General features: G+C 37.8%; 1 protein-coding gene across 1 annotated transcript in view; it reads right to left on the bottom strand.

Moving 5' to 3' along the window:
- LOC148819545 (metallophosphoesterase MPPED2) overlaps positions 1–27,514 on the bottom strand; it is a 56,441-nt gene that overhangs the window by 21,729 nt on the left and 7,198 nt on the right. The window contains exons 3-4 of the mRNA XM_088934801.1: positions 19,082–19,263; positions 8,963–9,188 (exon numbers count right to left, since the gene is read on the bottom strand). Coding sequence (XP_088790927.1) covers positions 8,963–9,188; positions 19,082–19,263 — 408 coding nt within the window. The remainder of the gene's footprint in view (positions 1–8,962; positions 9,189–19,081; positions 19,264–27,514) is intronic.

The raw sequence follows: 27,514 nt of genomic DNA, 5'->3' as shown, positions 1-27,514 counted from the left end.
ACATGGCGATCCAAGCCTGGGAGGATTAGAGGAAAGGATCTCTGCACTGGGCAGCTTCTGTTCCAGCCAGCTGCTTTACGTACAAAGTGATGCATTAAGTAAGGACCGGGAGAAAGACAAAGCAGGTAGACGTGGCTCTCAAAAACAATTTCTGAAAGTCAAGATTGTGAAATTTGGGTGTAAGAAAATAGCAATGACAAAAGTATCTGAACACCAAAAGACAACAAGCTTTAGAAACCCTAGAACCTGTTTTGCAATTACTCTGGTCTGTAGCTCGATTTGTGTAAGAGGGCCATGAGTCCGTGTCGCCAAAAAAAACCTCAATGAACTGAATTTTGTCAGTGGTTTTATGTCCCCCATATGAAGATTTTCTTGGATAAGATACACGGCTCATTTGGAAAAAACAAAAAACAAAGACGCTTTCTCCAATTAGTCAAAATGGCTTATTACTACAAACGGATTAAATTAACAAGGACTCCATGCTCTGTGGCTCCTCCCGAAAATAACAAAACTACAAAACAGTCTATTAACCCAGCCCTCCACAGTTCATCTCAAAACCTTTGTGAAAGGAGAAACAAGGGACAAAGCTGACCCCTGGCCTACCCCTGGGAGAAAGGTTGTGAAGAGAACAGAGGCCTGCTGTTACTTTGCTCCTCAGGGGGACAGAAAGGTCACCTCTTGTGTTTGCTAGTCCTCTTCCCCCCCCCCCCCAACAAAAGGGGCAGGATATTTCTGAACAATGACCGCTTCCTGTTTGAGTGGAAGGCGATTTTCACTGGTCATGGCCAAGGGCCCCTGAAATTTTCTCTAATTGTCTAAGACTTTGCAACCAAATATGTATTTTTTAAAATCTTTTCAGGCAGCAGCAAGACTTCTTACATCACTTATTGCCAAAGGTAATGGTACTTAAAGAAGTATCATAATTAAAAACATATAGCACACAACGATCGCTGCCCTGTCAGCACTTTTATCTGTATACATATGAAATAGATTGAATTAAATGTGACTTAATGTAGCCAAACAAAATAGTTGGGTAAGCATGTAAAACCACATATGATTCAGGGTAAAAGCGGAAATTCTGAATTAATTGTATACATTTCATTTAGATAAGAAAAAAGAAAACAAATGTAAAACTTATGTAAATGGAACATTTCTCAGAAGGCAGGGAAGAAAATGCTTAAATGCTTCATCTATCATAAAGATGTATACACCTTCTTTTGCTTTTGCAGATACTCCTGATTTAGTGTAGTAGTATCACCTGAATAATTTCAAAGCTGAATGCAGAAAATGAGAGATTTGTACATTGCACAATAGCAATACCATTGTCCATAACATAACAGGTTACTGGACAAAAATATGGGACAAATGTTCATTTTGGGGTCATACAGTATGTACCCCAGAGATCTGTATTAGGACTACAGCTCTTCTTGGTTTACGTCAATCATCTAGATTCTGGTACAGTCAGAAAACGAGTGAAGTTCAAAGATAATAGTCAAGAGAGAAAGATTTTGTATTGTGATAACAGTACAAACAGCAAAGGAAACAGAAAAGATGTGGAATTCTAAACTCGACAAACACCTGTCTGATGATGCTGCAGACTAGTGCAGACTGTTACATGCTGGTAGAAAAAACAAACTATGAAGACTGTAAATGTTGAGGTCTAAAAATATATTAAAGAAAAATATAAGGTGTTTAGAGTGAAACTATTTCTGTTGGGTATTTTAGAATTGTGGGAACAATAAAAAGTAAACAATATCAAGAAGCAGTTTTTTTTAACATTCCTTGATTAAAAAACAGTCATTCCATACATACATCCCTGTGAGAATGCCATGACTACAAGAGGATCAGATTCATGCATTAAAAATCCAAAGCACTAACAAAATCAACCCAACAGCATTCTTCAAAATCAGCAGTGAAAAATGGATACAAATGGAAGCTAAGGGAAAGTACCTTAATAATATAACATGAGGCACTTCCTTGCACCGGGATTGAGGGAGTCTGGAACAAGCTACACAGTCATGGTTCAAGAAACAACTGGAAAAGTTCCTCAGATCAATTAGCTACTGACAACCAAACAAGGTTGGGTCAAACTTCATAAAATCAGCTACAGTACACCAGTGCCTAGGCCAACTACAACTCAGTGTCTCTTTGCGCATACCTACTCAATAAAATGTTATTCAAGGCGAGTAATTTAGAACTATCTTTTAGTCCTTAAAGGAGAGAGAAAATCTTTTAGGCGTTAGCAGGTAGAGTGAAGCTATAATTAGCATCACAGAGGAAAGCTTCCAAGATCTTCAGAAAGTGAATACCTCATAGTGGCAGCCTGCTTCACTCGGGGAATTCCATTGTCATTTTGACCTGGCAGCGTGAAAACAAACAATGCTCTAATTCCCCAAGGAGGAGAGAGGTCCGCTCAGCTTTCCTTGAACTTGAATTGTACATTTCCTCAGCCACACAGCAGTGGCCCAGGGAGAATGACACTCATTACTACTGAAGCAGAGGTCATTAAGAAGGGAAATATGATGTGAACATTATGCATTTCATTATCCGAAATACTACTAGAATGAGCAAAAAAAATGAAGTGAATGTTCCAGCCGCTACGCTTGCATGCAAGTAGGATTCCACTTGTGTTTCAAATATTCTGAACAGCATGCTCATGCCATGTAATCAGGCTTTTCTGAAAAATCTTTCTTTTTCTTACAGGTTTGTTGTTCTTACCAACAAAACAGCCAACAAATGGTTGTAAGGGGACATCAATACTTCACGGTAGTTAGGCCAGTAAAACAAACTGAATTCTTCTTCTGCTAGTTCTATTTTCCACTGATGTAGCACGCAAAGCACTTTTAGGTGCTGCTACTGATGTGCCATAAGGAGTGCAATGAATAACATGACCTAACATAGAACAGCTCTATACTTGCAAATTTCCAGTTCTTCGCAACAGATTGCTTTGTACACTATATGCTTGATTGTGGCATTTATGTGCTTGTCTGGTTTTCCCACTGTGAAAGATGCCATGTATATATGGCACACATTTGCAGTAGTTATTCCAAGAAACACATGAGACAAATTTGCAGAATATTGTATGCATTTTCTGAATGCCGTCTGTAAGTAAATGTACGAACTGATAACCATATAAGTCCCTTCACTTCACTTCCATTTAAAATGTTGTTCCAGCAAGAAAATCATAGGTATTTCATACAGTGTTCTTATGAACCAGATCAAATCTCGGTCACTTCTGTTTTTTTTGTCCCCATTAATTAAATCAGACTAACAATAAACCAACTAAAGAAGAGGCTTAAAACCTATTCAAATGAGTTTTCTTATACTCAGTTGTTGACTGATTCTGACAAAATGAGAACAAACACAAAGAAATGTTTAACACCAAGGAAGGACAGTAGCTCCTGGGCAGCTCAGATTCCAACCAGAGACTGAGCTCCATGTTCCAGAACTCATGAAACTGTGCTCCATGCAGCAAAGCATAAGAACCATTACAAATGATAGGAGGCCATTTGGTGCAGGAGGCCCATCTGAGAGTAGCTAACTGATCCATGGTCACACATCCCACGATTTCTTGAAAGAAGCCAGTGCATCCGCTTTAACAACATGACTTGTTCCATACATTCACCACCCTAAAGCACAGCAGGCTTAGTGACACTGTGGGTAGGGATGGGATTTCTCTGATGCTCTAAATCCCTTCTGGCTGATGGCGCCTCTCTTCCAATCAGCAGTGTGTCCCCCTCCTGTGAGTTAACATATGATTGGCTCAATGGGGGAGGTGGGCTGAAAAAGCCTCTGCTCTTCCTGTTTGGGCTCATGGGTTGTGTTTGAGAGCCGAGACAAACACTTGGCAATTGCCGTTTGGAAGGGCACATGATAAAAAAAAATAGCAGATTATGTTTTTTAGAAAATACTGTAGAATGACAACATTAAAAATGATACTCATCTCTAACCATTAGTCCCACCATTTTCCTAAATCAAACCAGACTCCAGTTACAGGTTAGATTTTTGCTCTACACTCCTGTTTTCACAGGAGTCACTAAGCTTTATTTAGGGATTATTTTATGTGAGAAAAGGTAACTACCGGGTCTTTCAAATTGAATTATTAATTCCTGTGCACTTAACCCTCTGCCAGAAACTGGTGCAATCGCAGGCGATCTTAAGAGTGAAATTAACTACTGTCCTTTTTCTTACTTCTCGGTTCAAACCATCACTGTTTTAGCTCTGCTGAGAACTGCACTGTGCTTTCTGCTCAAAAGCGAACAATATACATGTGGTCGCTCTACAAGTGATTTGTTTCAGAGGTAAATTATCATAACTCTTCAGAAATTTCAATACAAGCACAACTGGGAAGTCTACATGTTGTCATAACTTGACACTAAAAAAATAAAACGCATAGAATATATTCCACTCTGCAAACTTTATTTTGAAACCATGGTGTTAATCTCATTAACATTATTTTTGCTTATTTAAAAAAAAAGTGGACACACCAGATTTCTATTAGTTAACATCCCTAGACAAAAGGAAAACAAGAGGCTACTTTAACAGCCCCTAGGACACATGTGCTTTGTATGTAATGTAGGTGAAGGGTTAATGAGCCCTCATGAGAATCTTTCGTTCAGACTGGTTCGGCCAAGTTATTCCCTGAACTTGACCAGCTTAGCACAGCAGAATAACGAGGGGATTCGATTACATAATTGTATGAACTTTGCCCAGCAATGACTGCACGTCTCAGCACTCAGGAACAAACTAAGTGATAACATCCCTCCTCCCTCAAGAGAGGGCTGAAGAGAGGCCTCTTTGAGAAGGCAGCTGTTTACAGCTTGGCAAGGCCATGATACAGTAAACCCCTCCTGCACAAAGCCAGCGCAGAGCATGCAGCTCACTCTAGGTCTGCTGTTTCAAGTGTTTCCCTGCCCTGGGATGAACAGCAGCCACACATGACATCATGACAGTAACTCGTGTTCTGCAAGTCATTTGAAGTTCATTCAAACTGAATCCTTTTGCTTAAAACAGAAAAGGAAAAAAAAAATAGTAGTGCTGACGACTAAATTGTTTATTACAGCCGTAGGCCTGAGGCAACAAAAACATTACATTTCAGTTTAACTGCTTTGTGAATTATAGTGTCTCCAAATGCATCAGACAGCTACACGTCACTGCCAGCAACATGTTTGCTCCTTAATGCCTGCTTTAGTCCGAATTAAAAAATAAGTCTTTACAACGTTCTAATTAATGAGTCTTCATGATTAGTTCAATTATGCCATGTTCTAGAACGGGGTAAATCGAAAATATTATAATGATCATCTAACCAGGTACAGTCCCTTGTCTAACCAGATCACTGTGTCTTATCCAACTGTTGGACCATATGCTATGAACACAACACATGCTAATGTCTGCTTGACAATCTGCCTGATTTAAATGCCATTTAAAAGAAACTGCTGGCACCTTCCAAAAAAAAATCCCCACAAAATTAAAACAATGGAACGCATCCGTGCATCAGTTATTGTGCAGTGAGTAAAATGAGATTTAACCATTACACCTCTATACCTTTATTCCTTGCATTTTCTTAGTGCTTTTCTTTTTCCAAAAATTTCACATACTCAGCACAGATTCAGAGCCAGTAGCCTCACGACACAGCACATCAGATGTGGAGGAAAATCTTATTTATATAATCCTTTAGAAAATATATATATTTTGACCATGATGTACATACGATTTCAGTATCTAAAAGGTTTAGAACAGATAGCCTATTAAACTGACGTTTTGTACAGCATTCAGATTCAATTTTCCTATGAACCACAGTGTTTAAGAAAGAAAAAAGGCATAAAGGGATTTACCTTTGACTGTCAAACACTTTATAACAATTCCTCTAGATAATACTTGTGTGTTATGCACCACTAAAACCTTTTTGACCTAAGCTTTAGAAAGGGTAAGATGTCTTATAAACTGATAAATTAATTCTTAGCCATTGGAAACCACTTTCACAAAGGCCATCTACTGTATGCCAGTAAAGCAATGACTGCACAGAGGTGGTTATGTTACCAACGTTAAATACTCCCACCAAAATCCTACATTGTACATGAGCATTTCTCAAACACGAATAAAGAAATGCAGAAATTGGTACATTTGCTTCGGTGTACCTGTATTTAGTCCTTGACTCTCAAAACAAGTGGAAACTACAGTTTAGGAGCATAGTGAAACACAATCATCCTGCGGACATGAAGTAGCCAGCTCGGCCACCCATGAGGTCCAGTAAATGAAACCTTTCAAAGGACATGTAGGTCGTGCAAAGGGTCAAGCCCTTCGGCTGCCCACAGGTCAAAGTACCACAGAAGACAATACCATGTTCCAAATTAATAAACAATAGCCCTTTTTGGATTTTCCTTGCTTCTTGTTGTTTTGTCAGTCAGCTAGCTTCACAATAATAGCAACCTTTAAATATAGACTTTGGGGACACTGCTCTGTGAATCCGTTTTTTCTGACGTAAAAGTAGCCGGTTTCAGCTTAAAAATTAAATGTTTTCACCAACGCATAAAATGTTTTCAGAAAAGCACTTAAAATAAAAACAGATTAATAATTGCAACAACAGGGCAACTGTTTCTTTCATCCGTTTGCATCTACACAAATTAATGTGGTATGATTTAGAATAAAGCCACTTCAATGCAATGACTGCAATGATATTTCTATATTTCAGGTTTAGACTGTATCAGCATTGATAAGTGCATTTCAAACCATGATAAAAGTAAAATGTACGCAGTAATCTGTTAAACCTCCAACTTACAAAATAAACAAAATTTCCAGGTATGTGCAGTGCCATATTCTGCAATTCAGTACAAGGCAACGACTGGTGATGTGAAGCCGCCTTACCACATTGTAAACAAGCAGGTTTGTGAATACATCTCTTTTAATCCAATAGAAACATTGCTCTCGATTTCAAGACCATTTTGCCAACAAATACTAATTGTTAACTTTGCATGCAGATCACATTGGAACATTTCTGTGCTGAAATGTCTGCTGCACAACCTGTACTTATTCGCTCATACATCACATACATACAGGGACTAGTGAGCAGGAAGGGCCGCTTCACGTCACTGTTCGTAGGAACTCTCACTCTCGCCCGTGGCAAGTCCAGTGGTTTGAAACAACATGGTGACTTACAGTATTTTCGCAAAGTTCAAAATTCTGTGCTTAATTCTATACTGTCAATGAATTTATTTTGTTACCGAGACTGAATAGCCAGTCTGAGAAATTGGGACTGCAGGCCCCTTTTAAAAGCTGATGTTATCACAACAGTGAATGAAATCATAGCTAAGCAGCAGGCCTACACCTAAATCCATTAGGAATGCTTCAAGTGTCACCTTCAAAAAACACAAAAACTAAATCAATTTTAAAGACTGATTTCAGTCAGGGCTAGGATGGAGATCAGCGTCTCTTGGCTCTTAACAAAACAGTAACCCAGGACTCGCTATGATGTCAATGATGAACGAACCTCTCCTTCAACCACATTCAACATTGCTTCAGCACCTGTGACCTATCGAAAGATAATAATAATAATTATTATTATTATTATAATTGCTTACGCTTATATAGCTCTTTTTCTGGACACTCCACTCAAAGCGCTTTACAGGTACTGGGGACTCCCCTCCACCACCACCAATGTGCAGCATCCACCTGGATGATGCGACGGCAGCCATAGTGCGCCAGAACGCTCCCCACACATCAGGTATCAGTAGGGAGGAGAGCAGAGTAATGAAGCCAGTTCATAGATGGGGATTGTTAGAAGGCCATGATTGGTAAGGGCCAATGGGAAATTTGGCCAGGACGCCGGGGTTACACCCCTACTCTTTTCGAGAAACGCCCTGGGATTTTAAATGACCACAGAGAGTCAGGACCTAGGTTTTACGTCTCATCCGAAGGACGGCACCTGTTTACGGTATAGTGTCCCCATCACTATACTGGGGCATTAGGACCCACATGGACCGCAGGGTGAGCGCCCCCTGCTGGCCCCACTAACACCTCTTCCAGCAGCAACCTTAGTTTTCCCAGGAGGTCTCCCATCCAGGTACAGACCAGGCTCACACCTGCTTAACTGGGTTGCCAGTTGTGAGTTGCAGGGTGATATGGCTGCTGATGAACAGCTCAATGGGCGTTCAGGTAGGAGGAGCTATTTTGCACCTCCTCACTCCCCTTGTGTGGGTACAGGGGTCTTTACTGCGATACAGGTCATCAACGTAATGATCAGAGAGTCCAAACTGAGTGGGTATTTGAAATTTCTTAAAAAGGTGTTGAACATTTTTTTTAAATTGCAAGCTGTAATTACCTTAGATGCAATCACTGCAAAAGGAAAATACAGAGGAACCATGTAAGAACACATCTGTTTCCTATGGAATTTCCCATTATGTTTAGCTATAGGATTCAGAGCATCATGTAGAACACCTGGCACACACACACAATGCAATAAAGAACTGGATCTTCAATTTGTTTACGATAAGTGTTATTCTTTTTTAGAAAGGTCATTGTTAGATGACCACAGCCAAACTCTCAATATAGTTAAGTTACAAAGCTGAAAAATGAATGTTACTTCATGAGAACAAATCATTTTGATGACAGCAAGATGGCAACTTCCTGACCAAGGGGGGGGGGGGGGGGACAGAAATATAATAACATAATTCAAATCAAAATAAGATTTCTAATAATGTTCAAAGTCAATGCAGAATAAAACAGCTCCCCAACAAACATGCATGTTAAGCTAAAACAATGCACAGGAGATCTTGATTCTAGAGTTGTGATCTTCCCAGGAGTTTCCTCCATGAATTCTACACTCCGGTGTGCTCTGTTGCCCTGTGTAATGTATTCTAGACAGTGAGGCATCAGACCCCTGCAGCAAGATGTACTGAGAAGTGAGAAGAATAAAAGGAAAGCTCTGCATTTCCCAATTAAGTGAACAGTAAAACGAATAGCTTACCAAGGGGTCCCATATATTCGAAATCCTTTGACTGTCACTTCTGAGTCTTGTAGATATAAACAGTTTGTAAGGAGTGACTGTACATTGTCAAAGTCCTCCGGTTTCAACTTGGATACAGAAGGAAAGCGGTAGTAATCCTGCTTCACCAGGTCAGCCATGAAGTCCTTATCAAACGTTAGTTCATGGTTTCCTGCGATTACTATTTTAAATTCGTATGGTAGGCTCCCTGGAAGGCAAAAGAAAAAAAGCGTTTAGCAACTCACCGAGCAATGACACCAGCAGATCTCAAAATATGGCTACTGTTGCTTCCAGCATGATCATCCGTAGCCTTTTGAACAGTAAAGCAAGAAAATGTCAAATAAAAGAGCGCTTTTGCTTTAAGAGACCAAAAACACAAAACAGGCTCTTTTTAAGTGCCACTTCATTGCTTAAATAATTAAAACTCCTGGCATCTGCATGACTAGAATGTGTTAACAGTTTGTGCTAAGTCTCTGAAAGAAAGCTTTTAGAAAAGCTCCTTGGGAAACAAAGTAAATACTATACATATAGCCTTCCTATGCGGCAGCTTTTCAAGTTATTAATCTTAAATGCTTATATATTCAGTCCTCAAAGGTTAAGAGGTTGTACCATTTTTAATGTTCCATTTGTACTTTATTTTTTAATGAAATGATTCATTGATTAACTGTCAGGATTTAGTTTGTTTTTACAAGTAAAGTGAAGATTTAAATCAGCTTGGAGAACCTGGAGAGCTGTCTCCCAGGTGGGCCTGAGATGCTGATCACTACATTACAAGGTTAGACTCTGGGCTACTGAGCCCAGCACATTTGAGACCCCCAGAAGTACAGTGAGCTGGTCTTTTTCTTCCCCTCTTCAAATGATTCAATTGAACTGTGCTTCCTACACCAAACTCTGGAGACTTCAACACTATAGCTTCAGAAAATACTTGTTATTAAATCAAAATTATAATATTTGATTCTTAATAATAACTACTCCCAAGATGTCTAGCCGAGCAGCTTATTAGTTTCGCAATGTCTCAGTACAATGAATATGACTTAAGAACTCAAATCCTTATGCACTGCCTCTGACAGACAAGACAGCTTTACTTTGTCCAAGGGAAACTGAAGAAAAAGAAATGCCCATATTGCTAACTGAGTAATAGCAATCATAATTCGAATTGGGTTATTTCAATTACCAGTAGATTCCTTTTCAGTAATGTCCGCAGGCTATATATGAAGGGAGGATGAAATTATGAAACCAGTTGTGATTTTTTTTTTTTACACAGAGAATGAAAAACAGCTCTCCAACTCCAAGATCACAAAAGTGCCAATGTTTTCAGAGGGTGGCTTATGTGGTGTGCAGGGATAATTCACTAGCTTTTTCCCCTTTCATCTCCATTTCCCAGGGGATATAAATTCACATTAAAAAACCATTGCTCAAACTCCCGCAACCAGGCATCTTTAAAGGCTGTCCTGTGAGCACAGGCCAGCGATTGATGGGCCTGGTGACAGAATGGTCTGCTTGCCCTCCTAAGTAGTGGTGAGAGAGCGATGCCTCTGGAGAGCAGGCTGACTGCTGTACATGGATTTGGCCATTTGGAGCAGTGCTTTCTGTGGCTGCTTACAGCGTTAACCTAACCTGGCCTATTTAAAGCTAACAACAAAATTCAAAACCCTTGCCTAAAATAAGTCCTAAAGATACAAGTGTTATGTAACTACATCCAGCCGTTTCTTAAAGAAAGCCAAGATGTCAGCTTCACAAACAGCTGGGTAGCTTGTTCTACAGTCCCACAATACTTCAAGGTAAATGCATTTCCAAGAGACAGAAATAATAATGCAATTCCAAGTAGTTAAAATAATAAATTCTATCCCAAAACAATGATCATGCCTAATCACATTGCCTGTGCTGTACTTGCTCTGTGAACAGGTTTTTTTCCAAACCCCTCTCCTGGCTGAAACACACAAACATTGCCTGCATATGCAATGTATATGATAACATGAAACATTCATCAGGTTTTAGGCGTAAAATATTACCATTTATATTTGAGAGTACATTAATTGAAAGCTTCGTAAAAATAAAATATGAATAAAATCAAGATGAAGGTTTCTGCCAGGGTCTTTGACCATTTTCAGGGTTACTGTTGCAATAATCATTTTAAGAAAAGGATTTAGATAACCATCCTTAATCCAAGGGAGCAAGAGTGAGTACCATAATAAAACTTAAAAATTATGTATCGTATAAACCTGAAAAAATATACAATCTTGGAGCAAAAAGTCTGGTCTTGCCTTTATTCATATTCGAGCGTGTTTATTGCACAAACTCAATAATGGAGCTATCTAGTCTTTCATACAGCAAATACAGTACATCTAGTTGTGACAGGTTGTCAGCTAACAGCCATCTGAGAGGGTGCAGCTCCTGATAGTTATTGCCTTGACAGACTGCAGCTGTGGTCTTCAGTACAAACTCTCTTTAATAGGTGTGTGAAGGTGGAAGGAGCATGAGAGAAGTTGCACACCAGAGCTCCGAGGGACTGCTGAAAGCTGTCTTAGTAGTAGCAGAGAAGCTGATGACTGCCAAAGACAGAAGAATACAACAAGGCAGATAAAGGCACAGCAGCAATGAGCAGCAAAGACACTGATTATTGCAAAACTGAGATGGAGGTTTTCTCCCTTTTTATTCTGCCTTTTTTTGGGGAGGGGGAGAACTTGTTTTTTTGTCTCTTAACTCTGTTTTTGGAGAAAAGAAAATAGGAACATTGCTGGGCACGTTTTGCTTTCAATGTACAGACGTGCGCTGTCATCCGGCAGGTAGTAGAGGCATATGATGCACATCATACAAGGATTGGTCTTTTCACTGTACACACAAGAATAAAGAAATCAGACGTCCACTGCAATAAAAAAAAAAAAGATTAAAGATATAGGTTATAACCTTGCTTGACCACAAGAGACTATCCCGAAACTCTTCTTCCCAAATGCAATAAAACTCTTGGGCCAACCTAAATACTAGGAAACATCTATAAAGTCGCAACTGAACATTTTTCAATTATTTGGTTGACCTTGTTTCCCCCTCTTTTGAAAAAGGTATTTTGTCCATGAAAAAAAATATATAATAAAAGAGAAAGGCACCTCTTTATACATTTGCTTTAGATTATGCACTGTGATACTATATGTTAGCAAGCTTTCTTATTTTCTTGTAAACTGATAGGAGGAGTATGACAACTACACTTGAGTATGAACGTAAGGAAAATGGGATCTGGGAAGTGTTCATATGTTAGTTGTTCTGGAATTTTCTTTTCAATTATCCATTTTCCTTGCATCTTCTGAAAACAAATTCCTCCATAAAATAAAGAGAAGATTAACAATACCCACAGAAACAGAGACTGGCAAATGAACCCACAGTACAGATTTATTTTGAAATGCGATGGATTACTGACAGTGATCGACTCCTTCTATTCATATTTTATTTTTATCAAAAATAAAAATCCATTCTGCTAGCTCTGTTATGGCTATCCGATCAATCAATATATTACAGTATCTGCTGATATATCAACTTACTGAAAAACACACCAGGGCCTTGAAACAATTAAGACACGAAAAACTATAAAGTAGAATAGATTGAATGGACTATCAAGTAGGTCAGCTATCATCACCAGACATGCCATGAAGAGATTTCTGAATTAAGTGATGGGTCACCTATTGTTCTTGACCTTGATGGTCTTAGGTAATTTACAAGTCTAAATCAGATGAAGCTAAAAATTAAGTTTGTGTTTTAAAAATATATTTTAAGCATAAAATAGCTGTCAATCAAACTCTAAAATACAGACTATGTAATACTCTTTGTAGATGGGTGCAGTGATGATTAGTGGTTAAATATGTACTGTACCAAGTCCTTTTTGGTTTTCACCAAAAGATTATGTCTCCTTAAGATTCAACACTCAACCTTTTGATTAAATTCTGAAAATGAGCATAATGGGTGTACATTACTGCACCTGGAACAAGAGGTGACCCTGCCCAAATTACTGAAGCAAAAAGGGTCTTTGATTATACAAATTCCCAAAGACGTTGAAGGGAGAATAATTACATGAGGCAATCCGGGGGAAAAAAAAGATGGGACAACTGGGAAATAAAGGGAGAGGACGGGAGAAGATCTACCCGGATGTATTCTGCTGTTGTCCGACTTTCAATTTTTGTTGAACGTGATGAAAATGAAAGAGCAAGACACAAAAGTTTTCTTGTTACTTCACATTATAGAGAAATAAAGTAGTGTATCATAATCCTTTCCTAATTGAATAAGAGAAAGCCATCTCTCAATTTTAAAATCCTGAAGTCTCCCCTAACTACATCACAGATCCATTTACATGGTACTTTGCCAATGCGCAAAACCAAATCACTGGCTACAATTGGCTTAGACCATATTGAAGAGTGCAGGAGCAAGTGCTAGGGAATGAAATTACTGTGAGGCAACTCTATTTCTCCGGCTCAGGAGGGAATTTTCAGAGACTGCTTTATTGCCATCAAACTTTATTTTCAAAAAGGCGTCGATACAAACCTCCCTTTCCCCTCCCCCCCCCACCTTTCTTTCAATATACACTGGATTTGGAAAATAAAAAAGCAGGAAAAAAAAACTCTCATCTATATTTTATGAGTGTCATAGCCTAGCTGTATAAAACCTTTTTTATAGGTCTTGAATAAGCGAGGGAGTTTTTTAAGCTTTTGTCAGCCTTTAAGCAGTGGCTAACCAACAAGACAAAGAAAGGATGCAGTTGAAAGCGCACTAACACTTTCTAGGATTCAAGCAAACTCATTGCTTTGGATTCTATGTATACTTACTGAATTGTGGAGTGTGCAATGTGTGCACACATCAAAATTTAAATGGAGGAACAATGTCACAGTCCACTGTAACAGTAATTACTTTACGGATTTCATCTTTGTGGCTTAGAAAGGAATGTGGTGGCGAAAGCTCTTTAAATATGAACAGCACCATCGTTTCCCTCCAGAAGGAAAAGCTGCCTCATCCAAAACGGGCACGTCTGTGGGTCTTGAGAGTGGCTCGGTGAGTACAGGCCTGTGCGATCGCAGGTTCGAGCCTGGGTCACATGACTGGGACCCCCTGAGCGCTGACATGCGATAGGCTGAGCCACACTGCACGGAGCGTGGGCAGTGATTAATTGGCTTGTAATTAATTGTAATTAATTGGCTGCGCTCCCCGGATGCTCGCAGGCTTGCAGTGCTGTCGGTGAGGGACGCTGGACAGGGCTGGGGTGCTGGGGGATGTGTTAAATGTCTGCCAACACCCTGCGGTGAGGCTGTGGGGTTGGCAGCTGGGAACCAAGAAGTGAAGCACACACAGCTGGCAAATTCTGCTAAAACATTATGAAATTGTACTGATTTTTTTTTAGAAATCACAAAATGAAAAGAAAAAAAAATAATGATAAAATATCAGTTTCTCTTTTGATTTTGGAACATTGTTGTAAAACAGATAAAACTGTCCAGTGAAAGTGTTGTGATGATTTTTTTTTACATTTTATATAAATATATAAATAGATGCTGTACTGTTTCTTCTTCAGATACTGGGTCAGCAAAATACAAATTGAATGGTTCATATAAAAAGGTCTAAACAATACTTATAACTTCGCAGCTTATACATAACAATTACATAAAGAAAAGTGGCTGGAAATCTAATCTACATAAATATCCTTTAATACAATGCTGAAACTCAGATTAATAAAAATACATCTAAATGTACTTTTTAATTAGGAGTCTCAGACAGCAGTGTCTTTTCACAATTTACTGCTGTAATCATAAGACTAGTAATAAGAGTTTCAAACAGAAATGCATTCAGCCCTTAACCACGTAAATTCTTAATTCTAATTAACGGAAGATTGTATTAGAAAGCTAAAACTAAGGACATTAAAGTTTAAGGGATTGTAAATTTGCCTCTTTTCCATTTGAGATATAAACATACAACCTGCAGTTTAAACACTGTCATTTTAAGAACTTTCTGGAAGAAGCAAGGAGTGTAAATATCAACAAGGTTTTCATGCAACTTTGTAAACAGTTGTAAATCAACAGAGAATAGCAATTTTTCTTTACAAACGTTCACAAATAATGCTCAAGAACAAAGTTTGGAATGGCTGAATTTGAAAGAAAACTATTCCCATGTTTTATTACATTTATCTTGCAACACAAGAATTTCCTCTGAAGAAACAAAAAAAAAATTCAGGTGCTATTAACTAGGCAGGTTAGCTAACCTCCTGACTGGCAACTTCCTTGCCATAATCAAGACACTGTGAGGCTTTATTTCTACTCTTGGGCTTGAAAGCAAGTTGGACAATAGTGTCAAGTAAGTGATAATGTCTTCTTGCACTGTGAGACCTTGTGCAATGCTCTGGTTTCACAGCAGTTGTGAAACTGTTCAAGAAGCTCTCCTACTGCCAATGCTCAGATGGTGATCAATACACTCCACTGGAGTCTACAGCAGTGAAAACACAGCCTTATTTCCATGAATACTCCTTTTTAATTAAAGGCTAAATGAAAACTGAAACAGGAGTGCTTGTCATGTATAATAACCTGTAAAACCTGAATTCTTAAAAAAAAAAGTTGTTCTTTCATTCTGGTATCTGTCAGTTACAAGAAACAGAAAATTACAGCTGTTAAAAAACTTCAGAAGCCACATTCCTTTTCAGTCATATGGCTTTTGGGAGGGTCTGCATTTTCAACATGTTTAACAAGAGGGAAAGCCTGGAAAGCCTGGCTTTCGGTAAAGACTGAATTTGTCACAAATACGTTTTGCCTTTTTTTTCTTGGAATTGGCCAATTATTATTTTACACGGCTCACTGCCAAAATGAACATCCAGGCTCAGCACAGATGAAAAGAAAACACACACTTGCCTCTCAAAACATCTTTTCACAACAGCCACTCAAACTGCCCAACATCATCCAGACAGATCTGTGAGCTACCTTCTTGAAACTCACAACTACAGTTTACAAAAGATCAATCAGGACAGTTTTATGTTGGTGGAAAGGTGAGGGTAGGTACAGTAGGTACATACATTTCAAGTCATGCATTAATTAAAAGGTTGGAAAATTGTACTTTAGAAATGGATAAGCCAGCTGTCAATATATTTTCTAATTTTTTTTTTTATAAGTGGAACAAAGTAACATCTGCAAGTACATTCCAGGGTTAGATTTAGACTACCAGCTCAGCAAAGGGTTTTGTTATTAATATGCAATCCATAATAAAGGTTGCTTATTATTCAATTTATGTCACTATTTATAAATGGCATTTTGCAACCTCTAGACCACTACCAAATTGTTCATAGTTGATGTCAAGCATAAGACTTATTTTACACTCAACAGATATAACACAGTCTAATCGCACAAAACCAATGTAGCTCACACAAATAGCAACTTCCTAATGGACCACAACCATGAATTGTTCACCACAGTGAACCCAAGACAGAGCAAACAGACAATGTTTTTCACCTTGACATCATCCGTTTTTTTACCTTTGTATGCAGGGCTGGCAGAGCTCCTCCAGACCCCTAGATTGTATTCTTGCGTGACAATACAGATGTCCAGCGTATGACTGCACGGCCACATGAAAACAGACTGCTCTAAAGGTCAGGGATAACACAGGCAGGAGTGCCAATGTATTCCTTTCTTGTTCTGCCAGGTACTGTGACCCTAATCCTGGCTCTGTTCATCCCGCTGCTTCCAGCCCTGAGTTTTTTGACGGGGGTTGCCTTCTCATCTCTGTCTTTTCTATTGTTTTTATAGCCTCTTCTCATTCACAGACCCACTTTGTACACATCATTAAAATAATTTCTGCAACCCGGTTCTATTGCTATGAGACAAAGAGATCACTGGTCGGACCCTACAGCCTGAGCCAGGCTTCGTCTAGAGCACTCAGAATTCGATAGCCATTTACACAGGTGCTTTTCACTCGCAACGCAGAGCATAACCCTCAACTGCTAGTTTTATAATCACCCAACATGCAAGGCCTTCCTGAAGCTTTTATATCACCATGGCTTGACTGTAGGATATTTAAATGTCCTCTTGGTTCCATAAAACAATATATGTGAAGTAAGTGAATTATTTAACTATCCTGTGCTATATCCTTGGTCTTGAGAATAGTTGAGGATAGCCGAAATATTGAAAACACACAATTGGGAGGGTTTAACAAATAATAATTTGCAATTCTATCCCTTAAAATCATTGCCTTTTGTTTCAGCCAGCTATAAAATTAAACCTTACAGATAATCTACACCATACGTAGGTATATATTAAAGACTGCTCCTCCTCCTTAATCAATCCTGTCATAACAGCTAAATTAGCAAGATGCTATCTGGAATAGCACTGTGAACTTTGACAAAACCCACTATAACTCAGTGTCCAATTTACAACTCTATTGTGCATTTCTGTCAGGTTCCCAAATGAGTGGAAAGACAACCCACAAGCACTTACTTTTGTCAAGAGGTGCCTGTTTAGGATTAAAATAAACTATGTGCTCAGTTCTAGGAGTTTCTCAACTAATTACAATTCCTTTTTACTATAATTAAAACTAGAACTAGGAATAGATATTGAAAAAACTGGATTTAAATAATGTAACTATGATGTCCCAATTCTGCTGGAGAATCAGTGGAATCATTTAAAAAATCTACTGAAGGCTCAAGATGCCTTCAGACATTATGGCTCAAGAAAAGGTTCAACCAGTGAATGTAAGGAAGCTGAATATTTTTCAGAGTGAAACAGCAGAGTGAAGAAAGGCCCATCAATATAATTTAGATCTGAAGTTTAAGAAATACTGCTGAGTGGCTTCAAATTCAATTGCACACACTACTAATCTTTATGAGCACAGAAACATGCCTTTAGCACTGCCTATCACTAAACTATGTTGAATTTCATTTTGGCACTCAAAAGAAAAATTAAACCTGAATATTTTAAGTTGGGAGGACAACTTTCCTAGCACAGACACAAAATCAAAGATACTTTAACTGTGACATAATACATACTGTCCTTTTACTCTCTGACATGTACTTGAATAGTGAATATATCCCTATACAGTACTTATGGTCACATGACATCACTCTGCATGACCACTTTTAATATAACCATGCATGGAATAACCCAATAATTTAGAATGCTGTCTTTATTCATATTAGTATCATGGTGACAAATACAAATTGTTTGCCTGTAAAGCAAAAAAAAAGTTTTGACTTTGCTGTCCCTATACTTTTGAGAGAACCAGAAATCAGACTTAAGTGTTTAAAGTCAAGCAAAAACGCTGTTTAAATGTGAAATGGTTTTTGAAGTGGCAGATGGAAAATGGTTATTTTTAAACTGCTTCGTTTACAGAACAGAAACTCTACAAAGCCGCCGCCCTAGAGCAGGAGAAAACTAATAAAACTGCATCTAGTTAAGTACATCTTGCCACTAGGACTTCAGGAATATTGTTGGTGCTTTGCAGCTACGCAGGAAATTGTGCATGACCCTGGATACCACAATATATAATTGAAGGATAAAATTAAACATGCTGGGAATGCATTTTTAACAGATTTCCGTGTAACGTTTCCGTTTCATTTCATTCATGAAGTTTAACTTCGCCAGTAGCAGTGTCATTGCCATGAAATTCAAAGTCTTTCACAAAGTAACAGCTGCACACTGTAAATTGATAAAGAATAACAAATACTATTCACAAAGCTACACAGCACTGCCGAAAATTCCCAATTAGCTATGCATTCAAAAGCTCCACAATTGGTCATGTTTAATGTTACTTCTAATAAACCACAGACAGTTATCCTTTTGTTACACACTATGGCAGGGAATCCAGCCGAAGAAAATAAATGAGTAATCAAACATTTGTCATGTGGAGGGAGTCTAATAAAGTAGGAAAGCAAAAGTCTGGAGTTTCTTGAAATGTTCCATAGCCTTACATGTGGCACAAAACCAAATGCTAATGTTCCATTTTCCTTAATAAAAAAAAGAATTGTCACAGCCTTCTTTATCAAAGGGCAACAGTAACTAAAACTCTCTAATTTAATTAGGGAGCACTGAATGGCATTTAGATACCAGGAGGTTAATTGGGGTCGCAGAGAAGCATGAAAAAAAATAGACACTTTACCTAACCAGTCGTTAAACTTCTTAACCTCCGAGGGCAGTCCCAGCTCAGTGAAATCGCCTGTGTGTAGGAGGACATCCCCATAAGGCATCTGAATACCATCTGTTCGGGAGTGTGTGTCAGACACGCAGACGAACCGTGTGTGGCCAGCAGGTTTGGGGGTGTCATATGGGATTGGATCCACCCTGGTACACACAAAATGGAACACACGACAGTTTCAGTTACATTACAGCTGCAAGGCAGAGTTTTCGGTGTCAGCACATCACACACGTAGGGAAGAGTGAGCCGTTACATAACAGCTTGCTCAGAGGTGAAAGGTAAGAGGTTTTTCGAACCGAGACCTGAAATTACCTTGTGAGGCTGTGGATTATGCAGGACATTTTCAAAAAGAACATAATGAAAATGAACACCAATGGCTTTAATCCCCAACACTCTGTAAAGAAACTACTGGGTCTTATTCACTCTTTCTTGTGAGACTTAATTTACTGTGTGGCAAATCATCCTCAAAGGACATCCAACTTGTTGTCAACAATATATTTTAATATTAATCAGCTATCAGAGATAAGAAAAATCCAAAGCCTTACCTATTACAACCGTTAAAAATTAATTGGGGGACCATGTACAGTAAAAAGCATTCCTAGCAAGTTAGATGATGTTTGAAATCAGGTGAAAAAAATTGTCCTAGGATCCACTGACTCCTCTTAACCACCATGGTATAAAATAAAAAAATCTTAAATACATAATAATTTAACTTTTAAACAGAAGTCAGAGAGCAAATTCATTGACATTACGACATAAATAAGGGCATATGACTGGAGCAATTTCAGTGAAGTACCTTGTTTATGGACACAACAGCATTTGAACCCACAGCTTTCAGTTATGAGTAAAATTTCCTACCTGCCACACTACCCATCCTTCAGCCTACAGCAAGAAGGACTAAACATGCCAAATTGGAATCCTTCTTTCTGCTACAAGGCAACATATTACTTGATATTCAGAGAACATAGAGTACTGTTTTCATTGGCCCCAGAAACACAATGCTGTTTTTTCTGACAAATCTCTAAACGGTGTCTGATCTCCATTGTTCTAAACCTCAGTTTTACTTCATCACCGTTCATACATTATACTAAGTCAGGTGGGTAGCTGCGTCAGCATGCGTAGGCTGCAAAGGAACAAGTAATAGGTTTATTCCATGCTGAAAAAAAGAAGAAAGAGAACACAACGTTTCGGCCGTGGAGCCTTCTTCAGGTGTGAGAGAGACAGGGCAGTAGGCAAAGGTAAAGTAGCGGGAGAACAAAGGTTGGGAGGGAGGAGGAGTGAGAGGCGGGAGCAGGGGACAGAAAGAGAGGCCAATCAAGAGGTGTGAAGTCAGAATGGGTGCAGAGAGGTGAAGCAGAGAGGTGCTTCACACCTCTCTGCACCCATTCTGACTTCACACCTCTTGATTGGCCTCTCTTTCTGTCCCCTGCTCCCGCCTCTCACTCCTCCTCCCTCCCAACCTTTGTTCTCCCGCTACTTTACCTTTGCCTACTGCCCTGTCTCTCTCACACCTGAAGAAGGCTCCACGGCCGAAACGTTGTGTTCTCTTTCTTCTTTTTTTCAGCATGGAATAAACCTATTACTTGTTCCTTTACATTATACTAACCCTTCAAACTGTTTTATATGTTCTGTTTGATGATGTTGACTAAAATGTTATGCCTACACCAACCAATAAAATATATACGGAAAGTTAAATTATTTTCTGGTGTCCATAATTAATCATGTTTACCATTAAATTACATTAAATTAAGTAACCCATATTTCATAAAATAAATTGGTATTTTGATGATTGCTTTTAAGTAAATGGAAGTGGGTCACATTCCTGATTTTTCCATTCAGTCAGAAGACCACAAATATAAAGAAACACAATGACCTTTATTTCAACATTCCAAACACAAAAACCAACTTGTATAAAATTAAGGTCTAATTGCTTTATTCACAAAACAGACTACAAAATGTAAAATGCATTTCGGGAGTGCCGAGTTATTAAGTTAAGTCTTAAATGCACTGAAATACATTGTGTTTTCCCCCACACTCCCCAGTAGTAACAGGGAACAGAATGCATTTTCTTATATTTGCAAAAAAAATTCTGAAAGCTACAGAAGATGAAGACAGGACACATCCCATATATTAATATGTGAGCACTGTAATCTCCTGGGCATAACCAGAACAACATTTGCAGGATTATATGGTGGAAAAAGGTCTACAAAACAATAGCAATAGCAATCTGAACTTGTCAAAAGTACTACTAAATGCTAAGAGTATCAGGAACCACTGAAGAATAAAACTGAGTTTCAAATGAATAATAAATATATTTAAAAAAACTTTAGCAATTTGTATTTCAGGCGCTGTAGCATGACATTTTAAAAAATGAGCCTTCAAAAAACAAGCTTTTATATTCTGTCCATCTGTCTTTGGGCAGAACTGGAGGTTCTTCCAAAGCCTGTTTAAAAAGAATCTTGATCAGTAAGGAAACTCTGCACTTGCATTATGGCTTCAGTTAATACAGTAAACCCTCAGTTTAATGGACTAATAAGGGGAAAGGAGTTACTGCCAAATGTCTGTTAAATCATGAATGATGTTTTTTAGCCCAAAAACACAGTATTATGTGATATACATGTGTGCTTTCTGGACCTTTAGGCTTATTTTAACAATTGCAATCAAAACAATGAAAATTGTTCCTGTCACTTTATCATAAATATACAAGCCTTTTACTTCATGTGTCGTAAAATTCTCTAAAGCATATGAAACACACCCATCGTAAGCAATTGACCTAACCCATAGGGTACCATTGATATTTCTGAATTTATAAATCTATGTAGTATTTTTACATCGTTTTATTATCTGTGCATTTTATAGAGCTTTTTAACATATTGTTAGTATTTTAGTATACATTTTTTAATTAAAAAAAATATTCTCAAGCACATGAAATACAAAAACCCATTGTGAGCAAATTGTTTGACCATTATTGCAGGAAAGTCCAGTATTTCTGATTTTGCAGATGTTAAATCCAATGTCATTAAAGAATAAATCTGAGTTTCATCTGAATAATTATTATATTAAATTACTTTGTATATATACACATGGTTGTTAAAAAAGATCTAAAATTGCTTCAAGAGCATTATCACAACCAGTTCTTTGTATTTCTGCAAGAGATCAAGTTTTACCCCTGTGGCAATCAAAATGGTTAACAAACGATTAGCAATGTCTATCTCAGAGGAGACTGCACAACCACCTAAATATACTGTCAGCAGGTTGGTGTTAAAAAATCCTGGCGTTTAGGATTTAATCCTCTACGAGAAAAATAAAGTCGCTGATTTCAATTAAGCCAATCAATGCACCTGAAACATTTAAAAATCCAAAATTAGCAATAGCTAGACAAACATCATAATCCCCCATTTTATGACCAGAGAAAAGATCTAGGAACCTCAAAGGACCTTGAAACCTCAGGGATGGTTCCTGCAGTTTTTTATTTTATCCAAGTTTTGTTCCGAATTGCTTTGCAAGAACCAGATTGAATTGGGATAGATACATTCTTACCTGCTTTTGTGTTTATTGCAATACTTCAAAGACTGGGGAGCAAAGGTATTCCAGATTCAAACAGAACCCCACCCCCCTGAAGACAAATTACAGAAATCAAACATAAGATTGCTGGCAAGGTGTGCAGTTACTGGCTTTGTAAGCACATGGATGGAAATCCACTCTGCTTCAGGTGATCAAGAACAGGTGAAAAGTTCACCTGTATCAGGGACTCACCTTTTAAAAAAAAATCTTTAAAACATTAATATCGTAACTTTGTAGAAAATCAGCATGGTCTTCTCTGATCAAATAAAATAAAATCAAATAAAATAGTTCACCCGGGTACCAGAAAACCTTCAAATATGAAAAAAATAAGTACAAGCAGGCAAAAACATGTTTGCCCGGTTTGTAGTCTGAAAACATAAGGCATATTGTTTCTGTTACAAAAAAAGTAAAGCAGACGTGCTTTTGAACTCTTCTTCCCCTTACCATACTACTAGGATCTACTTACAAATCTTGTAAGAGGGTAACCAGGGACATGGCAAAGAAAGAGGAAACTACAATGCCAACTGTAAAACCTACGTTTTGAATGACATGTTCATTTTCTTTTTGACTGACAATATGAAAGTTCAGCACAGGGATTGGGATAAATATGACAACACTGAAACAACACTTCACTGACACACCACTGCAAGACAATAGATGCACTTTCATGCTTTTGTAGAACCATGCCACAAGGCCTGCTTAGTTATGGGTGACACGTTAAAATAAAAGCAGACACTCCAAATACAATCAGAATGAAAGAGAGATTAGCTGAGGGTCTGTGGTCAACCACAGGCTGAAACGTGACTTTGAAATTACTCTTTATGTCCTTAAAATTGAATACACTCACAATCAGCCTCAGCTACTGTGGTAAGTATCAGTAATGCTTAAAAGCATTTGGTGGTTACTTATGAATGCAAACACAAAATTTAATTAATAATACAGAAGAACAGAACAATGATCAATTACATTGCTAAAAAGTTCTGGCAAGCATCTCAGTCTTGTCAGATGAGAACAACTATTCCCAGAGGTTAAGTTTAACACACCATTTATTTTTAAAGGCTTTATTGAAAATAGACTTCTGTGTTTGCCTTGTACTTTTCTGCAAGTATCCCTTACAGGATACATACCTATAATTGTGCTTGCTATTAAAATAATTTTCCTATATTTGTATCCTTGCTTTCAAATGTTTTGGTCTTTTTAAGGACAAGGAAAATGGTACAACTCCCAAAACATTGGTCTTTACCTCAGCAAAGGCTCTTGTTTGAAAGTGTAGACCGTTTCTTCTCCTCAGCTCATGAGTGATAGGGCAGAAGTATCTACCGGTGCTAACAGTGACTTCGTTTTTGTTAAATGAGTGCCTTTCCAATGACACCTTGCAGAAATAATTGAGTTCACCCTTCCTCCCTAAGAGCCCCAACCAAGCAATCACATCTTAATGATTTTTAGGTCAATACAGACGCAGGTTAGAATTGAACCAAGGACCTAGAGGTTAAAAGGCTGTTGTAGAAGCCCTAATCTACTGAGCCACCCAGACTCTTTCTAAGTTTATGAATACTTGACTGTGGTCTTCATTGACTTTCCTAAACATTCGGTTTTAGATTTGATCATCGGGGCATTTATTTAAACTTCTGCCAGGTTCAAGGATTTAAACTGTTAATCTTATTAATGATAAACTAGTAGTACCTGTCATACAATTTTATTATACAAAGATTATATAAAGTTTTGTTATTTTCTCAAAGCACATGTGCTGTATATTGGACTACCAGATCCCTCCAAATATTTAAAGGAAGTAAATTACTTTTCCACATTTTTTACTTTATTCATTTAACACCTATTCATTTACAGAAAGCTTTAAATATTCACACAATAGACAGCATTTTTGAAAGCAATGTACAGTATAGAAATACATTTGCAATAGCAGTGCCATGTCAACCGCTTGCAGGTTTTTCAGACTGTACCGATATCATTTCAGTTGAAGGCAGAGAGAGCTACACAAGGACCTTCATTACTATGATGACACCATTATCCCTCAAACTCGTAATTTAGCATTTAAAGAAAAGACGAAAAAAACTGGAAAACAAGGGTACTTCCTGCAAAGGGCCTGAGGATGGTGTGTGTGTAACCCACCGGAAGAAATAAAATGCAGGTTGTGTACGAGATGCCATCTTCCACAAGACAGTGTAAATACGTATATGTATATATTGCTCTATGAAGTAATATAACTTGTACTGGATCATTGTTTTTCTTCTTCTTTCTAACCTTTGTGTTAATAAACACTTCTTAGAAGAGTTTCAACATTCTGACACTCTCCCACACTGAAAACCTACTCTATACTACAATAATAATCGGGGTGTGGCAATTCAGTATTATATAGCATGGGTACAGCATTTAACAAGAAATCTAATAAATTTAATCCACAAAGATTATTAATATTTAAAACAACATTTTTAAAAATGAAAAAATGTATAACTGAGCCCCTAAGCAAAAACACTTTGATGCGAATGTCTTCTTTAGTGTGGAAATTTGCTCCTGGAAATTGATTTCTCTCCTTATCGACTCTCCTCAAAGCCACATTCCTGAGACAGGCAGCACTGTACTGTGCAGTTCTGTGCTCTGAGTCAGAAGAAAATTAAAATGATAATGATCACAGGTAACAAATATTTACCTTTTTTCCCCCTCTCAGAGGTGAAACACTGAAATAAATTCCCTTTCTTCAGCATGCAATGAGATTTCCTCAGGAAATTAGAATGTCTTTTATCAGTCTGAACTCCTAAGTTAATAAACAGCATCGGAACAAAGAAATCAGAGAAAAGATTTCAACATTCATTTAACAGTCTATGCATTTCTAATTCTAAATAAAATTTGACAACTTAGCTTTTGCGTATATTCCTAAGAAAGTGGGTTGGTCTGAATTGGGATGTTGTTATGCAGGTCCATATCTGTTCAGGTTCAAAAGAATAAGAACATAGCAGAAAGATTGGCTCTAAGCAAACTGCTGTGATGTGTATTGGACTACAGGATACCTCCAGCTATTTGCAGGAAGTAAATTGCTTTTAAGGAAATTGTTCTTACTTTATTCATTATTTTACACCTATTAATTCATACATAACAATACGGTCTAGCTGGTCTTTATTATTATATGGTCAGTCTTGCTCCACTTTAAGACACTCTCAAATACTGCACCAAACCCAGAGGAAATACAAAGAAAAGGTCATTTCCATTTCAAAAGAAACACCTCATAGTTAAATAATGATGCATGCAAAGAGGAAAAAAAGGAGGCTACATACCATAATTCCCAAACCAGATAGCTAACTTTGTTGTGACACACACCTACTGTCACTCTTTTTATAGTATGACAATATCAGAAACTATCAGTTTTGTCTCGGAACAGTGCTGGGCTTTCAAGCAAAAATCTGTTCCAACACTAAAAGCAACTAACAATAGACGGGCCAACTTCCTATCACACTGCATGATCTATGAGTTCGTTCAAACAAATTGTATTTAACAGAATACCCTACCAGAACATTTTTACCTAACAAAACCAAAATGTTCTGCAGAAGGACAAATGCACTGTACTATTGTACACACATGTACAATAGTACTCAACACATCAGTGAAGATTTCGTGGTAGTCTGTGATCAAGAATATACAGCTAAAAAAAGAAAATCAAAGGATAGTTTTTTTGGGATGACAATACTCAAGTCAAGCTTTCCTAAATATGAATTCGTCTGATCAGTTTTACAATTTGCAATACTGTTTCTGTTTTAGTGCTTAAATATTAAAACTATAATCTACTACATGTCACTATGAACAGTCCATTTTACGGTTTAAGCTTACGTGGAAAAGGAACTATTTCTAAACTTGGAGCAAGAATGCATTTTCTTGTGTCTTAATCTGGATGAAGTATAGTCAATCATCCATTAAAGTTGAACCACACCGCACGCAAAGAACATTTAGGGACAGAACTACATGAATACAAATTGGGATCACATATCAGAAACAATAAAGTTTGAATATTTCACCAGATAATTACAGTACACCTAGACAGCCCCATGCGTCTTTAGGGAGGGACTTCCTCCTGCATTCTGGCTTGAGTATCACAAAGCACACCAATAGCAAGAGCGCTCTCTGTTCCATCCTCTGTTTGCTAGTTTCAGTCAGACAAAACAAGAAAAAGCATCCAAATTAAAACTGAAGCATGTGAACTGTTACTTAACCCCAGTGCAATACAGTGGATCAGGAATTGAACTAATGGCTTGCTGGCTTCAAAAGTCTAATTAATCTTTTAGACTGTCAGTCCTTTAAAACAAAGGTTTAAATAGAAATACTTCACGTCTTTCAGAAATCCACTCAAGGCCTCTTGAAGCTGTTTTTGGCAAAGAGAAACTCCCGTGAAAGCTTTGTTCACTATTTTCTTTAAATTCCAGAGGAGAATTAACTTTTTTTTTAAATAAGAAGCCTTTGTGTATACATTTTACAACATGGATAAATACAATAGAATATGCAGTGTACCTCTGATGACAGGAAATGATGGTAGGAAAAACATACAAGTTTCAAAGAGTTTGCTTTTAAAGCTCAATGTTTTTAGAGTGCACAACATATTCACCCTAATTAAAAAAAACATACATATAGCATTACACATTCCAAAGATACGGCTCTACACCTAATCAGTTGTCTATCTTTTCTCAATATTTCAGTAACTTAGTAATTCCTGTACAATTTCTACATTTCTAAAATAGTCTCATAATAAAAGAGCTGTTGTAACTTGAAATTTCTCAGTGTATTCTAACACTCACGTAACCCTGAAACAAAACAGTAGCAAAACCCTCTTTT

Source organism: Atractosteus spatula, chromosome 16 (assembly GCF_055471065.1).
Source record: "Atractosteus spatula isolate fAtrSpa1 chromosome 16, fAtrSpa1.hap1, whole genome shotgun sequence".
Classification (NCBI taxonomy): domain Eukaryota; kingdom Metazoa; phylum Chordata; class Actinopteri; order Semionotiformes; family Lepisosteidae; genus Atractosteus; species Atractosteus spatula.
The sequence above is the reverse complement of the archived record's forward strand: the minus strand, read 5'-3'. Positions and strand labels throughout refer to the sequence as shown.